This window comes from Lepisma saccharinum, chromosome 15 (assembly GCF_977018435.1).
Source record: "Lepisma saccharinum chromosome 15, izLepSacc3.1, whole genome shotgun sequence".
NCBI lineage: Eukaryota > Metazoa > Arthropoda > Insecta > Zygentoma > Lepismatidae > Lepisma > Lepisma saccharinum.
In genome coordinates, this window is record NC_139243.1 from 16,192,219 (window position 1) to 16,218,217 (window position 25,999).

At 36.0% G+C, this 25,999-nt stretch overlaps 1 protein-coding gene across 2 annotated transcripts in view; it reads right to left on the reverse strand.

The window, feature by feature from the left end:
- LOC145999612 (uncharacterized) overlaps positions 1-25,999 on the reverse strand; it is a 308,818-nt gene that overhangs the window by 172,899 nt on the left and 109,920 nt on the right. Inside the window, exon 4 of one of the 2 annotated variants that reach the window (XM_083136685.1) lies at positions 9,912-12,224. The exons of the other annotated variant lie outside the window; for it this stretch is intronic. Coding sequence (XP_082992811.1) covers positions 11,021-12,224 — 1,204 coding nt within the window. The 3' untranslated portion in view covers positions 9,912-11,020. Of the gene's footprint in view, positions 1-9,911; positions 12,225-25,999 lie in introns of those variants that run through there. 2 annotated transcript variants of the gene reach the window in all.

A 25,999-nucleotide genomic window follows, 5' to 3' on the forward strand; every position in this document is an offset into this window, starting at 1 on the left:
TAAGTCAACATTTTTAGTTAATGTCACCATAAGTTTCGCCATTAATTGTAACAAATCATACATAAGATCCTTCTGAGATGTTATGTGAGGAAAGTACACAATTTTTTTCTGTTCTTCATTGTTGTAGATTCCGATGTTCACCTCCTGCATGCTTCTGTTTGTACTATCCACATCTTCCTTATTATTCCTTGTCTTAATTACAGTTCCTGTAGACTTTCCATTTAATTGTTTTTAATTACTTTGTAATTTCTTTAGAGAACCTTTACTTCATTCTCCTTGAGAATTTCCACCATTATAATTCTTTATTTGCGAAAGGGAATTTAGTCTGAATTTTTTTCCAAATTTATTTTCAAATTTGGAATAGTCTCTATGATCTTCTGGAGGAACTCTTTTCCATGAAACATTTTCCAAGTAAGGTAAACGTCCCTAAGTTCGACAGGTTAAGGAAAATTTTTACAGTTAATTGCTTGTAGTGGCTTTCGTATTTCATAAATGCGAGTAATTTTTTTTTGTCTGAAAGTTTAAAGATTCTACTTTAACCCAAAAAGTATTTTGCATTCCAACAGTTATGTTACATAATTATTAAAAAATCAAAAAGTGAATCCTACAATATGTCCCTAAGTTCGACACCCTGTCCTTAATTTCGACAGTTTGTGTACCGAAATTCGACACCCCCTTATATCTCAACATCAGACACTAAATATGCAGATGTTAATAATACCAATAACTGCACATGTCCTCCTATTGGCATTTCATTATATTCAACTAAATTTACAGATTTATCAGGGCATGAACTGAACAAAAAAAGATTTGTTGTTAACCCCCCTCTTTTATGCTCAACAAAATTTAAAATATTAACATGAATTACTTACCATGCCAAAGGCTAGGTACATCAAAGCAAATAAAACACTGAAAATGTTGATTGTGTTTATATTACAACTTTGAAACATAGTTTTACAGGGTGATTCCCAATGGTGTATCAAAATCAAGGAAAAAATTTTGAGGACTAACTATAACATTTACTTAGCCAAGCCTAGATGCTAAGGAACAATTGCTGTTGGTATCTGTGATATTGATAACATTATATATAACACTAATAAGTAATTAACATAAATTTTAAACAAATGCAAAACAACTTTCTGTCTGAAGTTAGGTGTGAGTCCTCAAAATCAAAGACCTAACTCTTAGACATTTACTTTTTTTCTTGAAAACATATCTGACCCTTTCCCCCCTTCATTACCAAATCTGGCAACTCAACAGGACCAATAATTTGAGGGTCTGATATGAATGAAACATTACTTTCATTGGTGACAAATTCCTTCTTGGTCACATCAACACTCTTAAGTCCAATCACTTTTATTACATCTTCCAGGATCTCCTGAACAACACAGAGGTAAGTAAATTTTGATGCATTTCTTTTCCCCCCTAAAAAATCCACAAAAATGAAATCCCCTTTTACATCACTTTCATTGACAATCTCTAATGTCATTTCATCTGACTCCTCCTCTTGCCAGTGAGAATCACTTTTTTTTCAATGACAGTGCACTTTCATCTGAAGATTCTGAGTCACTCACATCAAGCCATTTCTCTCCCTTTTTGCCTAAACTCTTTGTCTTCTAGTTCTGTGCAGCAAGTTTTTTCAGCTCTCTAGTTCTTTTGTCTCATCTGCTTGATGCTCTTTCTCCTCCTTTGTTAGCAGTGGTAGCGTCATCGCCTTGTAATCAAGGGGTCCCGGGTTCGCTCCCCGATGCAGGCACATAGTGGTTTGGATCCCACTTTAAGCTGTAGGTCCAGTCCCGATTAGCTTTACTGTGCATAAAGTGGACTTAAAACACGAAATCAATCCTCCTCCTTTGTATAGTATTTGATCATTTAAGGAGATGTAATCACAGCAGGCAGTCTTTCTCTTTGCTTTCTTGGAAATTTTTTGGACTTGGCCAAATGAAGCTAAAGTAAGGAACAAATTAGGCTGAGTTTAATGTAAATTAATTATCAAGCGGCTCCGGTGTACATCCTTTGTTCCTCAATGTTTCTGCATTGTAAATGGCTAGAACTTATCGAAAATTGTTCGTTTTTGTACCAGAAATGCAAAAACAATCACGTAAAGTGAAAATGACGTGTAGAATTTGAGATTTCCAGAGCTTTGGGAAATTTTGAACGTTTCCCACCCCGACCCAAAAAATTCTGTCCCACACACTCCTACATTTTTCACAAAATCGTAGAACAAGGAAAATCGTGTACTGTAAGAGGCCAAATTTAAGTTCTGTGTAATCATTAATCAGGCAAATTTTGCAACATTTTCACAGAATTATTAAGAACATTAAAAAATCGTACACAAGACAAAATTTTCATCATTCGGCTATTTAATTTGCATGGAGTTTTAGTTCAGTTTATCACATTAAGCCAATATAAACACTTAATTATAACGTGACATTTTTTGGTATTATTATTGCAATTTTGTATAGTTCAGGTCCCTAACATTAAGTGACGCAGGAAGAACGAGTGATTTCATGGAAATAGCAATGACACAAGAGAGAAAAAGTATGCAAAAAGCCCAGAAATGACGTTTCAGGGAATGTTCCAAAATTCGACATGCACGGCACCAAACTTCGACACCCCCCTGTCGGATTAATGTTCCAATTGCCGTAGGGCAATGAAACTGGTATTTTCATGAATGGTAAACAACATGCCTTTCAATGCACATCAAAACCCAACATTGTGTATTTTCGAATAAATTTCGACACTTGTCGAAATTTGGTGCACCATCCATTTTTGTGCTCATATGTTCGACACCCCCCTTATTTTGTTACATGAACAACCTTTGTCTGCCGCAACAGACTAGGAAGCTCAGAAAACAGCTCTAAAACAATAATAAAGTATTGAAATTTGTTTTGAAACAACACAAAACTGGTAAAAACCTTACGTAGAAAATTTACCTTCTTATGAAATCCACTAAAAATCAGTCGATTTTTCCCAGTTAGCAAATAGTGCCGTCATAATTTCTCCCGCGCTGCTGCTATGTCTCATCTGGTGCAACTGCCCTTTTCACGACGTGGGGTAAACCTGTACACTGTCGCATGATACATGCACGATTTTCTGCATTGCATACTTTTCTTATCTTTTACGATTTTTCAAATACCCTGTCGAATTTAGGCACATTGTCGAAATTAGGGACATTTACCTTATGTACCTGATTTCATTTCACCCCAATCACTAAGGCTTCAAATCTGTTTTGTATTGTTATGCTATTTCCTACAACACCAGCCTTTCTTGTGTTAATTTCACTTACGGGTCAATCCATATGAAGTCATACAACCTAGTTGCTTGACCATTTATAAAAAAGTTTATTTTTTGTGTGGTGTGAGCCTCATATATTGACAGTTCAGAACCACCCTTATTTTATTTTTACTATCACCAATTTGAAGATGGCGGGCATTTTTTTATCATGGCGTGCGTCATTTTCTCCATTCGTAAGCAACAGCGGCAACTTTTTTTCTCAGCTCTGGTAAGTCCTACGGCAATGAGACAAAATCTGTGATGTTAAGCACATTATAGGCTACAATTATATTTCTGTGTAATTTTCTAAATATTATTCCTTCATAATAAATTTGAAGGTCAAAATTGTGTATTTTAATCGCTCAAAATAACATTTTCGGACATTTTTTGGGGGGGAAGGCAGTTTGTTTGACACCTGAATTTTTTTGTGCAAGTACCTGTGTACCAATAGAGTATGTCAAAATTATTTGAAGCTTGAGACTTTAATATTTGTTTTTCTACAGGGTCATAAACATGTACTTTTTGTTAAAAAATTCCAAGTTCAGGGTTAAATATCTCTGGTGGGCAGTTGTTCATGATAAGTAACTTCAGTAAAAATTTTGAGTTTGAGATTTAATTGGTTTAAGAGATACAAAACTCGTGAAAAATTCAACATTTTGCATTAAATATGGCATGTCTAATTTCATTTCTTATTAACATTTTGTGTTGAAATTATGCAAACTGTAATTTGGAATGTCAATGAACAACATTACAATCCTGAAATGGCTCTGCAATAAAGTATATATACGAGGGTGTGCTGAAAAGTAATGCTTCCTATGTTTTTATTTTCTTTGTTACCATGTAAACGCATTTTGGATTTTGAGCAACCATACATTACACTTATAAGACTTTCCCGCTTCTCAATTGAAGGTTTCAAACTTCTATCGCCAGGTGGTGCTGAACTATTGCGAGGAAAATGGCAGCATGTAACCATGCAATGTCGGTGAATCGCCTGAAGTAGCGTTCAGTGATCGAGTTTCTAAACGCAGAAAATGTGCTAAAAATTGACATTCATCTGAGACTGAGGACACTTTATGGGGATGAATGTGTAGACATCAGTACTGTGCGATCATGGGCTGTTCATACTCGTAAAGATAACCCCAGCTGAACACGATTCCGATGACCTCCATCAGTTGCATTTCGTGGCCTTTCATTCCATTCTCTCACATAGCTGAGATTTCTTCAGCTGGGGTTATCTTTACGAGCATGAACAGCCCATGATCGCACAGTACTGATGTCTACACATTCATCCCCATAAAGTGTCCTCAGTCTCAGATGAATGTCAATTTTTAGCACATTTTCTGCGTTTAGAAACTTGATCACTGAACGCTACTTCAGGTGATTCACCGACATTGCATGGTTACATGCTGCCATTTTCCTCGCAATAGTTCAGCACCCCCTGGCGATAGAAGTTTGAAACCTTCAATTGAGAAGCGGGAAAGTCTTATAAGTGTAATGTATGGTTGCTCAAAATCCAAAATGTGTTTACAAGGTAACAAAGAAAATAAAAACATAGGAAGCATTACTTTTCAGCATGCCCTCGTATATATACTTTATTGCAGAGCCATTTCAGGATTGTAATGTTGTTCATTGACATTCCAAATTACAGTTTGCATAATTTCAACACAAAATGTTAATAAGAAATGAAATTAGACATGCCATATTTAATGCAAAATGTTGAATTTTTTCACGAGTTTTGTATCTCTTAAACCAATTAAATCTCAAACTCAAAATTTTTACTGAAGTTACTTATCATGAAGTACTGTATTGTGTACAAATTTCAGATTTTTAAACAACTGCCCACCAGAGATATTTAACCCTGAACTTGGAATTTTTTTAACAAAAAGTACATCTTTATGACCCTGGAGAAAAACAAATATTAAAGTCTCAAGCTTCAAATAATTTTGATATACTCTATTGGTACACAGGTACTTGCACAAAAATTTCAAGTGCCAAACAAACTGCCTTCCAACCAAAAAAAAGGTCCGAAAATGTTATTTTGAGCGATTAAAATACACAATTTTGACCTTCAAATTTATTATGAAGGAATAATATTTAGAAAATTACACAGAAATATAATTGTAGCCTATAATGTGCTTAACATCACAGATTTTGTCTCTTTGTCGTAGGACTTACCAGAGCTGAGAAAAAAAAGTTGCCGCTGTTGCTTACGAATGGAGAAAATGACGCACGCCATGATAAAAAAATGCCCGCCATCTTCAAATCGGTGATAGTAAAAATAAAATAAGGGTGGTTCTGAACAGTCAATATATGAGGCTCACACCTCACAAAAAAATAAACTTTTTTTAAAAATGGTCAAGCAACCAGGTTGTATGACTTCATATGGATTGACCCTTACTTGACTTGTTTATATGTTGTTTTTTTTATTTGATCAGCATATGAGTTGCCTTGAACAACATAATTGCTTGGAACATTACCTGTTATTACTTTCTCTCTTGCTTCTTGCCGGGATAAATTATCATATGTCATAATTCTCATGATTTCTCTTTCCGTTTCCCATTTTACACATGACTTATCAGTAGCAACATGTTCGCCTCCACAATTTAAACACTTCGGAGTTTCATTACAATTTTCATGTTCCTCTCTTCTACATCTAGCACACTTAGCTTTATCCTTGCATATGGCTGCTGAATGTGCAAATCTGTAATATTTCTTACATTGCATCACATTTCTAACTTTAAGAGTAACATCGAAAATGTGACTAACCACTACACTATAATCTGTTTATGCATTTCTTGAGATCTAAACGTGATTGATATTAGCTTAGTAGGAACAAAATAATATGTACCATCATCTTTTCAAATTCTCTTTTTCATTCTTTCCACTGATATTACTGTCGGGTCTTCAATACTTTCCTTAATTTCCTCCTCTTCAAATTCAGTGGGCACACCATAAATCAACAACAGCAACTTTATCTGTGACTATTGGATGTGCGTTTTCTAACTTTGGTGCTCCATGTGTTGCCCATCTTGTATGCCCTATGCCAATCTTGCCTGCAATAGTTGGAGTCCTTCCCTCATCAATAAGGATTCTGGGATGAACGCATCAATATTATTTTCTTTATGAAAATGCATATTTTTCATGAAATTGTTAGCTTCATTCCTGGTGTAAAAATAAATCTTCGCTCTATATAAACCACTTGGTTGGATATATCTGACCCTTATATCTTTCTTTCGCAATTCATTTCCTATTTTCATAGAGTTAAATTTCTTTTCTGCACCTTTTGTACTAGCCATTATTACTAAATATGACCCATTATGTGTATCATAATACATTTTACACTTGTCTACATTATTTTCTCTTCGACCTTCTCCAAACTTGTTTACTTTATCTCTATTATCTAACCTGTCCATCCTTACCACTTTTGCTGGAACTTGATCATCTTCAGGAGATCTGACTCTTTTAGCTTGTTTCCTAGATGTTTCTTCTATAATCTTATCTTCTATAACAATTTCATTGCCTTTTACCAAGTTCGTTATAATTTCTACTTGACTATTAAGTTCCATATAACCTATGGCATCCGCCATGATGTTAACAAGAACTGCCTTACGCAAATCACATTAATGTGTATATTTCTTTTTACCGTAGTTTAAACTTCAACTAAAATAATTATATGGGTTTAACTCAATTCCAGTCACAAAATTCTCTCTTTAAAAACAGTACTCACTCAATTAACAACTATTAATATTACCGCAATATTACACAAACAGCTCAGTTTCCATCAACCACAGGCTATCCTTATTTCCAGTAGGATTACTGAAAGCATTCAATCTCTTTCTTTACAGCACATAATGTGGCTCGTTGTAGCTATGTTATTTTTCACAGAGCATGTGTGAACCGTGGCATGCATCACTTCATGACTGGAAATGAAGTCTCAAATGCAGTGGCGGTCCCTCCATGAAACAGAGGGAACAGGCTGTTCCGTCCTACTTATCGCCCATTGAAGCTATTTTAATTATCTATATTAACATAATAAGAACACTTCTTTCTCTCGAAATCAACATGCCGAAGAAAACTTTCACCGTGACTTGACGTTTGTTTACTTCAACCACCCTCTAGTGCCCGACGCCGAGTATTTCCGACCACGCGCAAAGGTAAACGATCCTCAAAGTCCCACTTCCCACCTCTCCCACCACGGAAGCTGAACTCTCTGGTTGTTCCCTACGAGAGACAGCGAATTCGTTTTCCTTCAAGTTTTTGCTGTGCTAAAGTTTAATTGCATCGTAGTGATAGTTTTGAGTGTAGTAAGTCTATAGTTTCCTAATCTCATTGCAAAATTGCATCTGACATTCATAACGAACTGGAAAAATCTACAGTTAATCGTCTGCTAAATGCCTTGGCTAAATGCTGAGAAATAGCTTCCAAGGGAACAGCTCGCATCCACCTGTTCCAACCCCCAAGACCAGGCACACGCAGAGGCAGGACAAGAAAGCAATGTTGCGAGTGTAGGGTTGAGAATGTTGTATGATCGACAGGCTGAAGACGAAAGTTTTTAGTTCATTGAACTTTACAGAAAAGACAGCAAACCAAGACCTACCCTAACCGAATTAAAAACAAAAACGAAATTGTACACAAGGCATTTTATAAAAAGTTACAACAACTCTGTAAAATGATTAACTGGATACTCTTCCAGTGGCAAGTTATTGTTGTCCTTGTTTGTTCACGAGAAGGGAGTTTGGAATAGTTCGGGTTTTGTCACAATTTCTACAAATCTAGCGGACGTCATGAAAAAACTCGGCCATCTGAATGCCATTATTGCATTGAGGACGTTTGAATTACAAGAATGCTCAGCTCTACAAAAAAGTCAACTTAATCTACAAAGAGAGAGATGAAACAGGTTTCAACAAAACATTTTTTCTCTCTGATCACTCATACGTAAATTGCTTTTATTATTATTTTCTTTGTTGCGCATCAACAATTTTTGTTTTTAATGTTATTTTTACATTATAGTATCATATTTGCTTTAACATTGTTATTGTCCAAATTTTAACGTGCTTCATGTATGTTACTTCTGACAATTTGTAACATATGTATAGTATGTTTATTTGGTCAGGAGGGGTGCCAACAGAGGGGGATTATGGCGCAGGTTGCGCTATCAAGATTTTGGGGGGGGGGGTTCCCTTCAAATAATATAAAATTCAACACTTATATCTTTTTCTAAAATATATGTAAAAATTTTACACCTTAAATACACGATATTTAATCCATTAGATGAAGAAAAGAAAGTGTTTAAGGTGTTATTATCGAAGGGGGGGGGGAGAAATATCCAACTCTTACATATTAGGCCTTAATTGACACGGGGGTTCTGGAGGGATTGTGAATTAAACTTTGGGGGGAACAGTATCCAACTCTATGTCTTAGATTATTGCGGGTATTTTAGTTAGAGGTGGATTGAGCCTTAAATTGAAGGCAATTACACAATTATTGTGTATTACTATTGTCTTAGACAGACTATTGCGGAAATTCTGGTGTGGAGACTGAGAATTAATTTTTTGGAGGAGGCATAATCCATTCTTCAATATCAACAGTAAGTCTAAAATTGGCATGGAAACTTTGGTGAAATCTCAGATTGTCAAGAGATTTCTGTAGTGGGGAGAGAGTTCAAAAATTAAATTTTGGAGACTGTATTTAGCGATATGATATCCACACGCTTTCGACCCCGAACATGCCAAAGGGGAAGCTGGAAAAGACTAAATATCTCAGGATCTTAGGAAAGTATTGACATCCCATTAAATTAATATTCTTGAAAGCCTGTAAAGGAATGGATTTAAAGATTTTCTTGCTCGCTTTGATCTCAATGATATGTTACTAGGATGTGTGTTTGGTGCTTGAATGAGGTGAATGTGAAGTTTATATACTATAGCTGCATTACAAGACAAGATATATTCTCGATTATGATGAACGATTTTAGGGGTAGTCTTAATTGATGGGCTCCCCTGTTTAGGAAGGAGGGGCAGATCAAGTATAGTGTTCAGTAAAGCTAAGAAAGAAGTTACTTTCAGTAGACACACTGTTGTAATTAAATACATTGTGGGGATTACGATATGGTTTAAGGGCACAAATTATATGATTTAGAGGGGATGCGCCATTGGCCTTGGGGCCAATGTATTTAGTTCATTTCAATAAGGGTTGAATTTTACTTGGTCTACTGTATTATATTATGACGGGTATGGGAGGGGAGGGGGCAAGTGAAGGTCACCTGTTCCCCTGTCTGATTCAGCACCGCACACCACTGCTCAAATGCAGTCAAATGTTGTTTTGGGTTGCCAGTATCCAGGTGGCAAAACGAGCTTTTTTGAGTGACTGTAGCACCAAAACGATGCACCTACAAGAAAAAAGTTACTGAGAAAAGTAGTTTGTTTTGATGTCCTCTATTCGTTTATGTGGTCTGTGGGTGCCATTAAAATGACACCCTATATGTATATATATTAAATATGCCTAGACAGCATTACTCTTGACTTTCACCTCTTGTAATATTACCCATAATCAATTCATTAAATTATTCAACGTAAATAATGACATGTTACTGTAACAAAATAAACTGATTTATTATCTACTTAGTAATTTGAGGAATAAGCATTATACATGTAACAAACACATCAAGTCTAACATTACTGTACTACATTAGAGTCAACTACAAATATCGACACTGAAAAGAAGGGACATAAATATTTGTACCATGTTGTTAAACTTTCTCGGCATTAAAAAAATATGTATCAATAACATACAGTACATTTGTGTGTATAATTGTTTATAATTTCCATTGAAAATTTTTCAATAATAATAATAATATGGGATCCAAGAAAAGCAGTTCCATTTCACAATATGTATCGCTTGCAACATAAACTGTGTGCAAGGTAGACATATATTTATGACTTCTGATTTTCTTTGTAGCAACAAGGTACATCTGAGAAAATTATCATAATATTTTTGAGTTAAACATTGTATTATTCAGTCCTTTTCCTCAGTGCATCAGAGAAAAATGAATTCAACTTGTGTCCTTTCTGCTCAGAGAAACATCTTTTGTGTGAGTGTTCTACGAACATAAATCATACCATGTTGGTGTAATGCAATCTGCCCTGTGAAAGTTTTGTCACATAATGAACATCAAAGACAATGTTTACATGTGAGATATCAAACTGCCAGATCGTTGGTAGATTCAGACATAACATGCATAACCACAATGGCTCATCTGTGTAGGCAGGATCTACTGGTGTTGAAGCTTCCTTATTTCTTGGTACTTTCGACGAAAAAAAAAGGTATAAAAATGGTTTGCTCTAATAAAAAGTCTGCATCATGAAATGGATGGTTTCTATTGCACAATTACGTATCACCAACAGTTTTGACAAGCGTCATTTGAAAACATGAGTGAAATCTGTGTTGAATAATAAGATGTCTGCACAAGAGTTGTAGCCCATCAACAAATGATATGTATAAAACTAAGACTCGAGCCTATCACAATTCTATTTAGAGGCAATGACCATGCAAAACTACTATTCTCTATGTGCAGATAGATCTAAGAGTTTCTATTTGGTGTGTAGCCTCTTTACATGTATGGCAAGTTTATATTTAAGGTAAAATCTTTGAAGCAAATTGTACATTTTAATGTTTCTTCTATTGTATTTACCTTGTATGAATACTAAGATGATCTTTAGGGGAAAAATCTTTGTTGCAAATTATACACTTAAATAGAGTTTCTTTTGTATTTACGTTCATATGTTTTTATATTTTTATAAGCTGGATTTTCACTCTCTTCGGTGTGAGCTTTCACATGCTCATTAAGATATCCCTTACAGTAAAAATATTTGTTGCAAATTGAACAATTAAAAGTACTCTCTTTGGTGTGAACTTTTATATGCTCATTAAGATTTCCCTTAGAGTAAAAATATTTGTTGCAAATATAACAATTAAAAGTCTTCTCTGTGGTGTGAATAGTCATATGCGCATTAAGATTGTATTTTTGGACAAATCCTTTATTGCAAATTGAACACTTAAAAGGCTTCTCTTTCATGTGTACTCTCATATGCATATTAAGGTAATATTTGTGAGCAAAATCTTTTCTGCAAATTGAACAATTAAAAGGTTTTTCTTTCGTGTGTCTCCTAATATGAATACTGAGTTTATCTTTATAGGCAAAATCTTTGCTGCAAATTGAACAAGTAAAAGGTTTCTCTTTTGTGTGTACTCTCATGTGCATATTAAGTCTATATTTACGAGCAAAATCTTTGTTGCAAATTGAACAAGTAAAAGGTTTCTCTTTTGTGTGTACTCTCATATGCTTATTAAGGCAACTTTTATAGGCAAAAGTTTTGTTGCAAATTGAACAAGTAAAAGGTTTCTCCTTTGTGTGTACTCTCATGTGCATATTAAGTCTATATTTACGAGCAAAATCTTTGTCGCAAATTGAACAAGTAAAAGATTTCTCTTTTGTGTGTAATATCATATGTATATTAAGGTAATTTTTGTGAGCAAAATCTTTCCTGCAAATTGAACAATTGAAAGGTTTCTCTTTTGTGTGCACTCTCATGTGTATATTAAGGTAACTTTTAACGGCAAAATCTTTGTTGCAAATTGAACAATTGAAAGGCTTCTGTTTTGTATGGACCCTTGTGTGTTCTTTCAGATGTTTTATTTGGAAGAAACCCTTGTTGCAGATGGAACACACATGCTTCTTTCTCTTCTTTCCACTCTTGGCATCTTCAATGCCGCCTTTGATTTTAGAGGATTTTGGCGAACTTTCAGCCTCTACTATTCCCTCTCCACTGAGACATTCTGTATTATCTTTTGGCTGCTTCTGTTCACTTGGGATTTCTGCAGACACTGGCAAATGTGTAACTGATCTTGGAACGTCTTGGACCTGTCCTTCCATGTAGCTCTTGTTATGGTATCTGAAATAAATGAATAACATACAAATGTAGGTGTGCTTCTAAAGTAATGACTGATGTGTGCATACCATTGACAAAGGAAAGTTATTAGAATACACTGTTAATCATGACATAATAATCTTAGAGCTTAAACCAAATGTATAATTTAAGCAAAAATCTTAATAATTATTTTAAGAGTGATCAAAAATATGATATTTCTTTGCTTGCAAGACAGTAAATCTTCAATATACAGGACCTTATGGATATAGCATTTATTATCTGTGCCAACAAGAAATGATCTGTACTTTAAAATTTGCTAATCTCATAAATAGCACAATGGATCTTGTGGGCTATGACATGGTGCTTGAAAATTTGAGGATTTAATTTTCACCTTCTGACACGGAGTGGATGAACATTGATAGTTATCCAGGTAGCACTGTGTCATAGAGTGTGATGGTAACAACTGAGAAAGGGTCAACTGAATAAACTCTAATCTATGAGGTCTCTGGTCTAGCTGCACCTATGAGAAACTGCTATTTCTTGAACATTTGTGAGAAAATTGAACCAAAGATTATCTATTACAGGATGAGACAGCGAGCATATTTTCCAATGACTTACGTGAACACTTTCTTTAAACCACAGGATACTATACCCAGCACAAGCAGACACATCTGGTGGGCGAAGACAATGCACATGAACAGTGAGGAACTATTAATTAGTGCGCATATTGATATGTAAGCTCGATACTTGAAAAGCTAATTGACGTTTTCACTGAAAATGGAATGTTTGATTGACTTAGTGTTTTAACCCTCCATTGGTATACATGTTTCAGAGTAACACAGTTGGTATACGGTGAGCACGGCACTCACATATGAATGTCATTGTTTTTTGTCATTTTTTTGAATAGGGTTTTACATTTATCACATTAAAAACAGTTTATAATTATATACTGCCTAACATATATCACTTATGTGTTACAATTTATCTAATTTATTATGTAATAACAAAATTATATTACCTACATAAGAGAAAATTTATCACGAAAATACAACAATTTTTATAATTTTATTTGGAATTTACTTTTTATATTAACTAATTTGCACAACATTAGAAATAAATTCAATAATTTATTACTTGTTGACAAAAGAGATGTACATTGTACTTTGTAGTTTCATCCCGCCCAATATATTGAGGGAATATAACACGTAAAAACAAGCTTATCTTCATAAGGAGTTTGCTATAATTTTCGCTTTTCAATAACTCCTCAACATTATCTTCTGAGCCCTGAGAATCAAACACTCTGCCCAGGTCTTCTCCTTTCTCATCACTTGGTTCGAAGAGCCATGCTCGGAAATGTCGTTGTTCATTCATAACGAAAATTATGTTTCAAAGTTCACTTAGCCAGAAATAGTGACAGTAATAAGTGAATTAAGTAAAATAAAATCGTTTCCGAAGAATCAAAACAGAAAAACAACACGAATTCAGTGCACACACAAATAAAATTTGCATGTGAAAATTGGTTATGCGGTTTGTATACGTGTGAGCGTGGCACTCACAAAAACACAGATTGACATGTCTGTGCAGACAGAGAACAATGCCACAACCTATAACTGGTATCATCTGATCATAGACATTCCAAATTACAGGTACACAAGAACAGAAAGTGATGATTATGATCTGGGCCTGAAAAAACTTCCAATTATATCCCAGGGTGAGCACTGTGCTCACATGCATACCAATGGGGTTAAGCCCACTTTATGCATAGTAAGGCTAATCGGGACTGGACCTACAGTTTAAAGTGGGATCAGAACCACTATGTGCCTCCACAGTAAACTACTGACACACTAAATTAAAACACACTTATAACAAGAACTCAGTGCTTTTCCCCATGTGTTGCCACAGGTTAGCCAACATCCAATTGTGAAAGTAGGGAAATGCATCCCAATCTCCCATGAAGATCTAAAATCTTTACAACAGCTTTCTGAAAATCTGAAAGTACTTGAATGTACATGATGTGATGCAGTGCCACACAAAATGCAATACAAATATATTTTATAGTGTAAATCGTTTGAATTTATACGATCATTTTATGAGTTAGCCTCTGGTCATGGACTTATCGCACATGTTGTCAGGGCAGATCCTATCAATTGTCCATCAATTGAAGGCTGTTAGTTTTCATCCAACCAGTTTGAGGGCACTAGTTACATCCGTATCCGACGGAAATCACATACTCGTATAGCAAGTTCTGTATCTGACGGAAATGCCACATAGTAACATATGTAACTGCCTAGTGATTTCCACTGTGAGAATGGCTTATACGGCATTCTCATCCTCTTATATTATATCCCTGACAAAATCTCACAATGGATTTCAGTATGGAGAGTCAACAATTCACTTCAAAGACAAAAGAAGAGATGCCAATATCTCTAAGCACAATGAAAGATATCCACTAGTGATGAATAGGCCTCCCCGATGGCCTTGTAATCAAGGGATCCCAGGTTTGATACCCAGTGGAGGCACATAGAGATTCGGAACCCACTTTAAACTGTAGGTCCAGTCCTGCTTAGCCTTATTGCACATAAAGTGAACTTAAAATGCACCCTCAACTCAACCCACTAGTGAATTCCTCTTTTGTGAATAAAAAACATTTTTATTCCTTAATTTCGTTAAAGTATACTATGTAGTTTAAAAGTATCAAAATGAGATTTGTGTGACCAATAAATATGCAATTCATTAAATTAGGCACACATAGGAGATGTACTACATAGATTTCTCAGTGAAAAATGCAGGCTCGACAAGGATCTGAAACAGGTTCTCTGGCATACTGTGTCATTGCTCTACCACTGAGATACCAAGCCAGCCTGGCTTCGCCTGTTTTTCCGCTGCCGCTTTTTTACCTGTGTGGAATCGTCTCTACTAGTGCTACCATATTGGAATCTGTTGCCTTTGAAACACTGTAGATGTCAATGTTGCTTGGTTCCTCTCAGCGTAGAGGTGTCAATTCACACACAGGAGATGTACTACATAGATTTTTCAGTGAAAAATGTAGGCTCACCCTGGCTGTTTGTGTCTAATTTAATGAATTGACATCTCTACGCTGGGAGGAACCAGGTAACATTGAAGTCTACAATGTTTCAAAGGCAACAGATCCCATTGTGGTAGCACTAGCGGAGGCAATTCCACACAGGTAAAACAGCAGCAGTGAATAAATATGCAGTCTCACAACTATATAAAATATGTTGTAATGAAGACTAGAATAAATGCAATGGTGCAAACAAGCTATAAATGTTGAAGGTCTGGTAAAGAAGATTTTACTGGGTAATGTGTGGTCATGCATTGCATCCCATGAAGCTGCACTGAAATTTTGGAGTTCCTACAAGGAAATTAACCTAGAACTGCTCACACCAAAGGTGAGAGTGCTAACAATTACACAACGTGGGAACTCAAATACATTAGAATAAGATATTCAATGAAGATGGACTTATCTCGATTGTATGGAATGTATTCAATACACATACAAGGAAGTACTTTTTGATGTAACAATTCACCTTAAACTAACCCTAAATTTTCTCTATGCCTAAAGAAGTGACAAATGCCAAGCTTCAACTTAAATGTACACGCAGTCATGATAAATTCCATATAGTAGCTGTACACTCATGTGACATACACTCCATAGTGCAAAATTATGAAAGTAAGTCTTCACTGCATGCCTTCACTGTACAATGCTGTAATGCAGACATTTTACATGTTTCACTGAATATAAAGCCATGTGAATTGCATGTCTTTTGTTGGCATTTTAGGGAATTAGAAGAGCCTTGGCATGTTTTACATTATTATCTGCAAGGAAGTAAGCATCTGAGTGAGTGAGCAAGAGAGAGAGAGAGAGAAAGAGATTGTTATACTAGTTTATTAACTTTCTATGTTTACTGACAGCATATTAAAGAGAAAGCTGAACTATTTAAAAAAGTAAGGAGAAGCTAATCTATTGGAACCATACATGGCTTGGAAAGGCTTCAAACTTGGTTTCTTTTCTGGCTTCACGCTGCAATTTTGCTAATTACAAAATGCAGCCATCAAGATTTTCTCTACACTTGCAGAGAATGTATTTGTTCTAAACCAATCAAATTCTTTAGAAGTTCAGGGATATTCTCAATCAAACATAATGTTGCCATATAAATGCTTTTAATATAACAATTTGAAATTTACACAGAACAATGATAATGGTTGTTCAAACATGAAAATCTCACAAATATATTTCCAATTTTGCTTACACAATTCTCCAAATCAAATACAATTGGTCTATCATCTGAATAATGTAACCTTTCGTGTACAAGATTTGAGTAGTAATTGTAAAAATCAAGAACTGACTTGAGTCCATATATAATAACTTTGAACTATATTTTTAAACAAACAAAACCGAATGTAAGAATTATAATGTATTCAACACATATCACCCATAATAAATAATAATAACAATGTTTGCATCAAGAGCTTGAACATCATCAGGACAACAACTATAAACCATCCATCAACAAACTAAATACAGTAACTACACAGAATATAAAATCCAAAAATTATAAATCTGACGTCGAGGTGAAGTAACATCCATAATAAAACATATTAGTAATGTTCTATGTAAAATTTTCTTGTACAAAAACCTGATATTACATTGAGCTGACAGTTTAAAAGTACAGCATGTTCTTGAGATTCTGCTAGTTCTTATGAATCAATGTTGCTTTCTTAAAATGGAAAATGTTTTAAATATTACATATTAATAAGATTCTTCACCAAAATAAACCATTATGTTAAGATATATGAAAGGTAACTTCATACACAAAATTAAACATAAACCTGACTTGACTTAACAAAGATAAGAAATTAATGGCAACCACTGCAATCTGATTCATATTATAGCAGGAAAAATTTGAAAAGATGAAAAAAAAACCTTGAATATCAATTTATTACACATTATCAACATTATAAAAAAAATATATGTATATATCAAAACTTACCACAAAATCTGTGTCCAAAAATGATTATAATTTTGCCAGTATTAATATAAGATTCCTAGAAAACAAACTTCATAGCAACAACTTATTTGTCTCACAATATGCTTTTTAATATTTACTTCCTCATTATTTTAGATTTGTTCATTAACCAAGAGATAATCTGAAAGAAATGTGTTCAGAAAATATACAATAAAAAGGATTAAAAAAAAGTGTTTTGAAGCGTAAGGCCAGTATTAAAATATTAATTCATTTTTCTCAATGCATTGAGCTTGAGTTCTTGTTGAGATAAATATTTCTTGCAGAAAGATACGGTTTACTGTAATATTGTTAATTATAACATGAGAACAATCAAGATTCTATTTTATACATTTCCATACAATGTATGCATTCTACACTGAAAACTTTCAGATGTGTAGTTCTAGCCATAATATGGGGCTGCTTGATGGCATATTGGTAACATTGTCACCTTGTAATCAAGGGACAAGACGATGACTTTACAAATATGCCATCAATCTCGCCTGGACCACCTCCAGACTACTACAAACGAAAAACACCCAAGATTCATCCAATTTTGCCCTCCTTTTTTTCAAGATTCTCACCCTTGCCCACGAACCACCCTCTGGAATGGTACATCACTGCCATAATCTCCACCACCTCTGACCGCTCATTCCTAGATGACTTCCGTAACAAACCTAACCTCAATCCCTCCCAAGAAAAAAACATTTTAAGACTTATGCCACAACCATCATGTCAAAATCCTCCTGGCTGACAAGTGTAATGTACGCGTATTTCCATATTTACTGACATTTAAAATACATATTATTATGTAAATTTCGTTACAAGTTTGCCGCAGGGTGCTTGTCGCCTGATTGCTCCAATATTTGTGTATAAGGACCACGTAGTTCATTGAAATGATATGAGATGGCAGCACTAGGCTAGTTAGCATGTTAGTTATGATGCCCCAGGAGGTTATGGCAGCTGGTAATCACACTCGCCCTTTGATCACGCAAGAGTCAACAAGTACGCTACTCGACCAGGAACATTACGGAACGTACTATTCTCTGACTTTGACTACAGGAGGACATGCAATAAAGTGCTACGTTTCAACAGGAATGGTTTCTTCGGCCACCCAAATTAGACAATGCTTGGTGAAGAAAGCATGGAAGCCGTGCTTGGTGAAGAAAGCACTTAGATGATGCTTGGTGAAGAAAGAAAGGAGAATTGGGAAGAGCTCCTTCCGTTAGAAGCCAGGCAAAATTACGATGGGAAGACGTAATTTGGAACTTCATTTCATGATGGAAGCCGTTTGACCACGTTTGCTGCAACATGGAAAATTGGGAAGTCTCGTGCCTAGGACATGTCACGTCTCACAGGTATGAGCAGTGAACTTTATAGTGCAACGTGTGTGGTTTTGACAAGTACCCATTTTGTTTCTTTTGAAATTACGTCAAATGATGAAATAGCCTGAGTACATGTGATTTGATTTGCACCCTACTTTTGAATGATAAATTACGTGACAGTAAAGAGGAAACCGGACTAATTTGCTGGTTTGAAATTTGTCGATAACTTTTGCACTGTTTGTACGTAAAAAGGTTACAAGTGACCACTGGATATTAGTACACGCACTTTATGATTAGAAACTGCATGTATTAAATGAACGACATGAATTTCACGCATTTGATAAAAATGGAAAAATACGTTGTTCGTCGCTAAAATACAAATCTGGCAAATCACGACAATCTCGTAGTGCGACTCTCAGTCTTTACCTAGCGAATATAATTTCAATTTGTGAATTTGCTTTTTCTTCTTATGAGCATCTAATTAATTCGATATTATTATTGTAACTGTAATTTGAAGGCATGCAACTGTTAATTACGTAATCTGAAAATTACGCAAGTTTGTTGAAGGTCGTATTTGATACGATAAATTTAATTAAGATAAATTAAGATTGTAACAGTTTTGCTGGTCAAAACGAAACCAGACATTTTTTATTGTAAATTATTGCAAAAGTGAAGAATTATTTATATGCCAGATTAATTAAGGTGTTAACGGTTGTATGAATGCTTGTGTTTAATTTAAACCAAAGAAATGTATTTTTAGATACAATGAGATCAAATATTCTGTGATATACAACATACGATAAACCAAAGAAATTGTTAATGCATAAAGTTATGAATATTTAAATTGTTCTTGTTCTGTGGGATAAATAGGGCGATCGTGTTGGATTGCCGAGTCACGTAGTATTACAAATTCATAATTGTTTGTGCGATCATTTTGGGGCAATTTGTAAACAAGGATATACGCAATAAAATATATGTTAGTAAAAGTGCAACTATGAATATTCTTTGATATTTTTTGCCTAAACTTTGAAATTGAGTACAACAGTCAAAAGAGATCTAGTATTTTTTGCATGACGTATGTATTTGTTTATGGTAGCCTATAGTAGATTGCATTAATAGATTTATTATTATTACGTGACACATTTTGGAATTGTCATTCTTTCTGAATTTGTATTAGTTGTGAAATAACTATCTTTATAGCAAACATTATGGTGGCGATTTTTTGGTTAGCACCAGTCAACTTCCAGTATTATTGGAGGCGTTGCGAAAAACGTGGCAAAAGCCTCCAACCCAGCAATTTGTACGTTCTACTGCCAAAATGCTTGCTTAACTCCCAGCCTCTTTGATTTTTTATGGTAGCTTATAAATCTCCAGTGAATTAAAGTGAGTAGAACGTTACACAAGGTGTCCACTACGGTGGTGTGAATTCTCATGATTATCTGGAAGAAACCACTCACCATCTGGCTGACTCCTCCACCCACAAAACCACCATGGTTGACCTATCAACCACACAACCACACATCCAAGGCCTGCTGAGGGCCTGACAGCCTCCACCATAGCCATGCTCATCCAAGACAACCACCATACCACTCACTTTTTACCTACTGTCCAAAATTCACAAACCTGGCAAACTTGACAGACCCAAATCACTCACCGAAAGAATTTCAGACTTGATCAACTTCCACCTCCAGCTTCTTGTGAAAGCTCTGTCCTCCTACCTCCATGATACCAACCACTTCCTTCAGAAAATCAACATCCCCCTACCATTGCCCCAAACACCATCCTTGATGTAACTTCACTCTACACTCATGGCATCCACTCCATGGAATCATTTCTCACCAACAGACCAAAACCCCACAACTCCAGCACTAATTTCCTGACCCACCTAGCCCATTTTGTCCTCACATGCAACAACATCGCCTTTGAGGACAAACACTACCTTCAAATCCATGGCACAGCCATGGGCACCAGAATGACCCATACTATGCCAATTTTTTCATGGGCAAACTCGAAAAAGAGTTCCTGGAGACCCAACCCATGAAAACTCTCCTGTGGATCCATTTCATCGATGACCTCTTCATGGTCTGGACACATGGAGAACCATCCCTGTCCACCTTCCTAGACCAACTTAAAGTTCACCTGGACCCACTCCACCAACCAAATCATTTTCCTGGATGTGGACGTACACATGAAGAAAGGTCATTTGGAAACTTCTATCCACATCAAACTACCAACCATATGCAATACAATACCTACACTTCTCCAGCTCCCATCCATTCAGCACCAAGAAAGCCATCTCATTCTCCCTGGTCCCCAGTAGTCAATGCCTCAACAGCTCACCCACCTCCCAACAGAACTAAAGGGTCTACCAATTTGAACGTCAAATTTTTAAAATTAGATAGAATGAAAACCACAAGTGATAATGACATATATATACTTTTATTTTGAAGAGCAAACAATGGCATTATGTTTTGAATATTATGTCATTCAAATGTCCTCCTCTGCTTCGGTGGGTGGAATGGATTCTGAATGTCCAATTTTCCAGCACGTCTGCACACATATTGAGCGGTATAGCCTCAATGGTTCGTTTGATGTTCCGTTTCATAGTCACGAACTGTGCATGGCTTAGTCTCACAGACCTTAGATTTGACATAACCCCATAGAATATAATCCAGGGGGGTTAGGTCACATTATCTTGTTGGCCAGTTCACATCACCCTTTCTGGACAGAACTCGTCTGGGGAACATTTCCTGCAATAATTCTGTTGTTTAGAGAGCTGTGTGGCAAGTTGCACCATCCTGTTGGAAAAGCACATTGTTGATGTCAAGATTTGCCAGTTTAGGCCACAAAAACTGCACCACCATATTCCTGTATCACTCCCCATTGACAGTCACGTGATTTCAATGTTGGTCCTAAAAAAAATAAGGCCCGATCATTCCATTGGCCCAAAAACCACACAGTCACTTTCTTAGGATGAAGGGGTACGTCCAGAATCACTTGCGGATTTTCATCTACCCCAATCCTACAGTTTTGTTTGTCCTGTCGGTCGATAATGTTGACCATAAATTTCCCTCAATGCACGAAATGTCTGTTGAACTGAACACAAATTTTGATAATAAATTCTAATAATTTCTATGCTTTGTTGCATAGACTACTACACACAGATGTCACAGTTCCATCTCGTCATTCCAGTCAGTGTTGCCACAACACTCTTTCAAAGTTCTGACGTTCAAATTGTTAGACCCTTTACAACCTCTGCTACACCAAACCTTGGTAAACAGTGGATATCCTTCCAACCAAACAAATATCCTGAGCTACTTCGTACACTTTCACCAAGAAACCTGCCACTAATCTCCCTGCACTTGTTACCCAATATCAACCCCACCTCAACGAAATCAGACATACAATACGTTCTCTTTAAGGGGCCTTGCGCTTCCAAAATATATACTATATTATTAATCTTTTATTCACATTCATTTCATTTCAGTGGCCGCGGTGGCTCAGTCGGTAACGCGTCTGACTACCATGCTCAAGGTCCCAGGTTCGATCCCCGGCTGGTTCAAATCCGGGAACTTTTCTAACGTTGGAAGCGGCCCCAGCACCCACCCAGCGTCCAATGACATGGGTACCTGGGGGAAACCCTGGGGGGTAAAGGCGGTCAGGGGCATGATGCTGATCACATCACCCCCACTCATGACCGGATCAAGAAAGTGTGGGACATTACCCCCACACCCCCTATACGCCATCATGGCATGGTGCTAAGCACAGGGAAGCACTTTACCTTTTTTTTTTTTTACCTTTTTCACATTCATTTCTGGTGCAGACGTAATCACATTAGAATAGAAGAAAGAAAAGAAAAGAAAGTTGTATTAGCGATAAAGCTGATAACCAGAATTTAGAAACGGGAACTGCCAAGTGGAAGCCCCCACTGTCCGATGACCAGTGATCAGAATGATACATTTTAAAAGTAGCTTCGCTACAGCTACAGCTACCCTTCCAAAATGTAGCTTCGCTACAGCTACAACTACATTTACCAGAAAGTAGCTCGCTACGCTACTCCTGTTCGCTATTCGCTACTTCTCCATAAAAAAACTTAAAACAACCACATGGATATTCCAACGAACCACCTAGTATGATAGTTGAACTGAATGGAAAATAGGTTGTTATTTATTATCACGATTCCCATCATTCGATAATTTTCATAAGTCTTACTTCAGTTACTTAGTTTTTTTTTACTATAGTGTTTGAGAATAACACACCTATGTAAGCGGCATATCAATTCAAATTTGATATATCAGTATTGCAATTAGAATGATACACAAATTAATGATTACAACTATAGCCACACAAATAAAATTTGGTAGGATTATTTACATTTATATATCAACATATTTTCCTTGAGAATAAATATTGAGTTGAGTCACATAGTGGTTCGAAACCAGTCTCGATTAGCTTATCTGTTCATAAAGTGGAATCAAAATAAGAACTAGCAGGATGAGATCCTTCTGCTCCTCCATTCACGATGCTGCTCATCATCATTCATCATTCTTCCTCATTTTCACAATTAGCCAAAAGTGGCAGAAAACGACTTTAGATAAGAGAATTACTAAATAAAATATTCAACCTATTTTACTAAATAAAATATTCATCCTATTTTACTAAATAAAATATTCATCCTCATTGCCATGATCAGTGAAAGTAACAGAAAAGTGAAATAGAAAAATATTGAGGAAACTGACATATAAATCTGAGTGTTTTAAACACACTGTAATTTGAAAATTTGTGAACAAATATTATGATGAAAATAATTGTAATTCCAGAAAGTGCATGTCAATCATTCTTAATTTCTTGCTGGTGAGATCCTATATCCGGACAATGGTCAATGCTGTTAATGTACTGAGCCATTTATTGCTCACACTATTGCTTTGTCATTGTAGTGGAAAATGGATCGCTAGTTCCTGCACTGCAAGTTGTGTTTTACACAGTAATTAATGACATTTTGCTGTCTCTTACACCATGGATATCCACATGATATGTTCCGGGAGTGCACCTGGTCAAAATTCCAAAATTGAAAGTTGTGAGAAATAGGTTTGGCACACTTATAATTCAAGAGTAAAAGGTACGATTATGCAGGCATCCTTCGACTCGTTGAATATAGTCATCTCCACAGAGCAGTCGGAGAATGACACTTCAAAATGATGTATTAGACTTCCTTAAACGTCCCCTCCAGTCACTGGCTGATGTTGAAACTGATCCAGATGAAAATTGCAAATACGTTGAACAACGCACAAGTTGTAGTTTACTCTATTGTGAGTGGAATTGGCATTAAAATATCATAATACTGTCCAATATTGTTTTCTTTCCCTCATATTAAACAACATGTGAAAAAAATCTGCATTTTGAGGTCACTGACAAAAAAATGAATTTGAAGCAAGTTTTCCATGCATCTGGACCACTGTGGGATGGCGCAAACAAGGAATTTATTTCTAGGGATTTCACAAACAAGGCATGTTTCTTGCCAAAATAGAGATGCAGCTCAAAAAACCGTAGCTGGATTATATTCATATGTCAGTTAGTTATCTGGACATTAGAATTATTCAGATACTAAAGAAATAAATTTCACAGATATCTATAATCTGCGATATCAAGATATTTAAAATATAGATTATCCGTATTTTCATTAATAGACTTTGTCTTTATGAACCTCCTGCAAAAGTTAGCTACAGCTATAAATTTTGTAGTTAGCTACAATAGCGCCGCTACAAGTAGTATGCTACTTCTGACCACTGCCGATGACGTAACACAGTTGAATTCCTTGTTTGTGACCACAACCTTCCACCGATTGCTTGTCAAACTATTGCCCGAGAGTACAGGCACCATGACATGATTCTTTGTTATCTAGTAGCTGAGACCCAACGTTTTAGGGTGCACATGTTTCATTAACCTCCCGCGCTTGGATTTTACGACATAGCAAAATTGAGAAAAGATGAAAAGAAGAGGATTGACCATGACAGGGAAACTTGTCCTGGGTTGATATTCCCTTTTGTGTGAAAGATGGCCACAGCTGAAATTGAAATAAAGATCTGTGTATAATTGTATTTATATTCCTCAAAACCCCTCCTTATAGAGAAGGGACGTTTAGGGATTCTGCCAAATTTTACCTCAGCCAACAAGTTTCAAGTCCAGTCATTATTGTTTGAAACAGTAATACGTGGGGTTTGCATCGAAGTTGCCACGTTATCATTAGATTGATTGATTTGCTTTATTTTACTTCAATTTCATTTTATTATTCAGCTTCATCATCGCGATTAGACAAAAGTGGCACAAAGGGACACTAAATAACAAGGTTACATTGTGAACCACGAACTAACTTTTCACAGCGTGCAGAGGAAGACAATGCAAACAACTATCCTTGATAACGATTTATTCCTTCCACTTCAGCCCTGAAAAAATAGCTCTAAATAGCATTTTTTTAAAAAAAAAAATTCTGCATGCTTGCGGCCATGCATCTCATTCATGGTTTCTACTAGCATTTTTCCTGTCGGAAGAAGACAGAATCTTTATTACCTGTGGAGAGACAGGAAAGGATTGTCCCCAGTATATAAATATGTCTGAATAGAACTTAACGTGTCTCTATTGTAGCAAAAATTAGCAGCGTAACTTGGGGCCGAACATGAACCTTAGGCATCCAAACATGTCATGTAAATTTTAATAAGCCTGGAAGTTTTGCCCCCGCTGAGTTACACTATGATGATAATCAGCAATGCATGTATTAAGCAAAAGGGAATAATCTATGGGGTTTCATCCTTTGTGCGGGCATGATCCTTTTTACATGGAGTACTGACTCTGACACACTTACTATTCATTTTTCCGCGAAAGTTTTCGCTCCCTCAGTTAAATAAGTTTTAGAGAGCATCCTGCCGGATAGGACAATTTGAATAAGTAACTCCCCTCTAGTGCATTATCTCAATGCTGATCATCCCCTTCTATCTCCAAACTCGAGCAAGCTTTCCTCAGTTAGGATTTCTACATCGAAAACTGCACAAGTTTAAAAAAAATATGTTTTTCGAAGGCTGGTAACGCCGAAACAAGATCTACCACCAAAGTTTATTAGGAAAAATTGTTTGTCTTGATGCCCTCTTCAAGCTTCCAAACTTGGCTATAAAAATGGGTGCTGAGGATGTGGTAAGGAAGGTGTGTGTGTGTGTGTGGGGGGGGGGGGAGTGGCCCTGAAGAGAAGGTACATTGTTCCTGGAATCCAAGATGGCCACCATGGAGGTTCTGAGCATAAAATACTGTCCATATTCTGATTTAGAGTTTCATTATCAAATTTTTCTACAGGTATCTGTTAATAAATAGCAAGTGAAAGTATATTACTATAAATTTTGTAACTACAGTAGTGTCCAAAAGTTAAGCATGACGAAGATATGAGAAAATGTGTTATTGATGA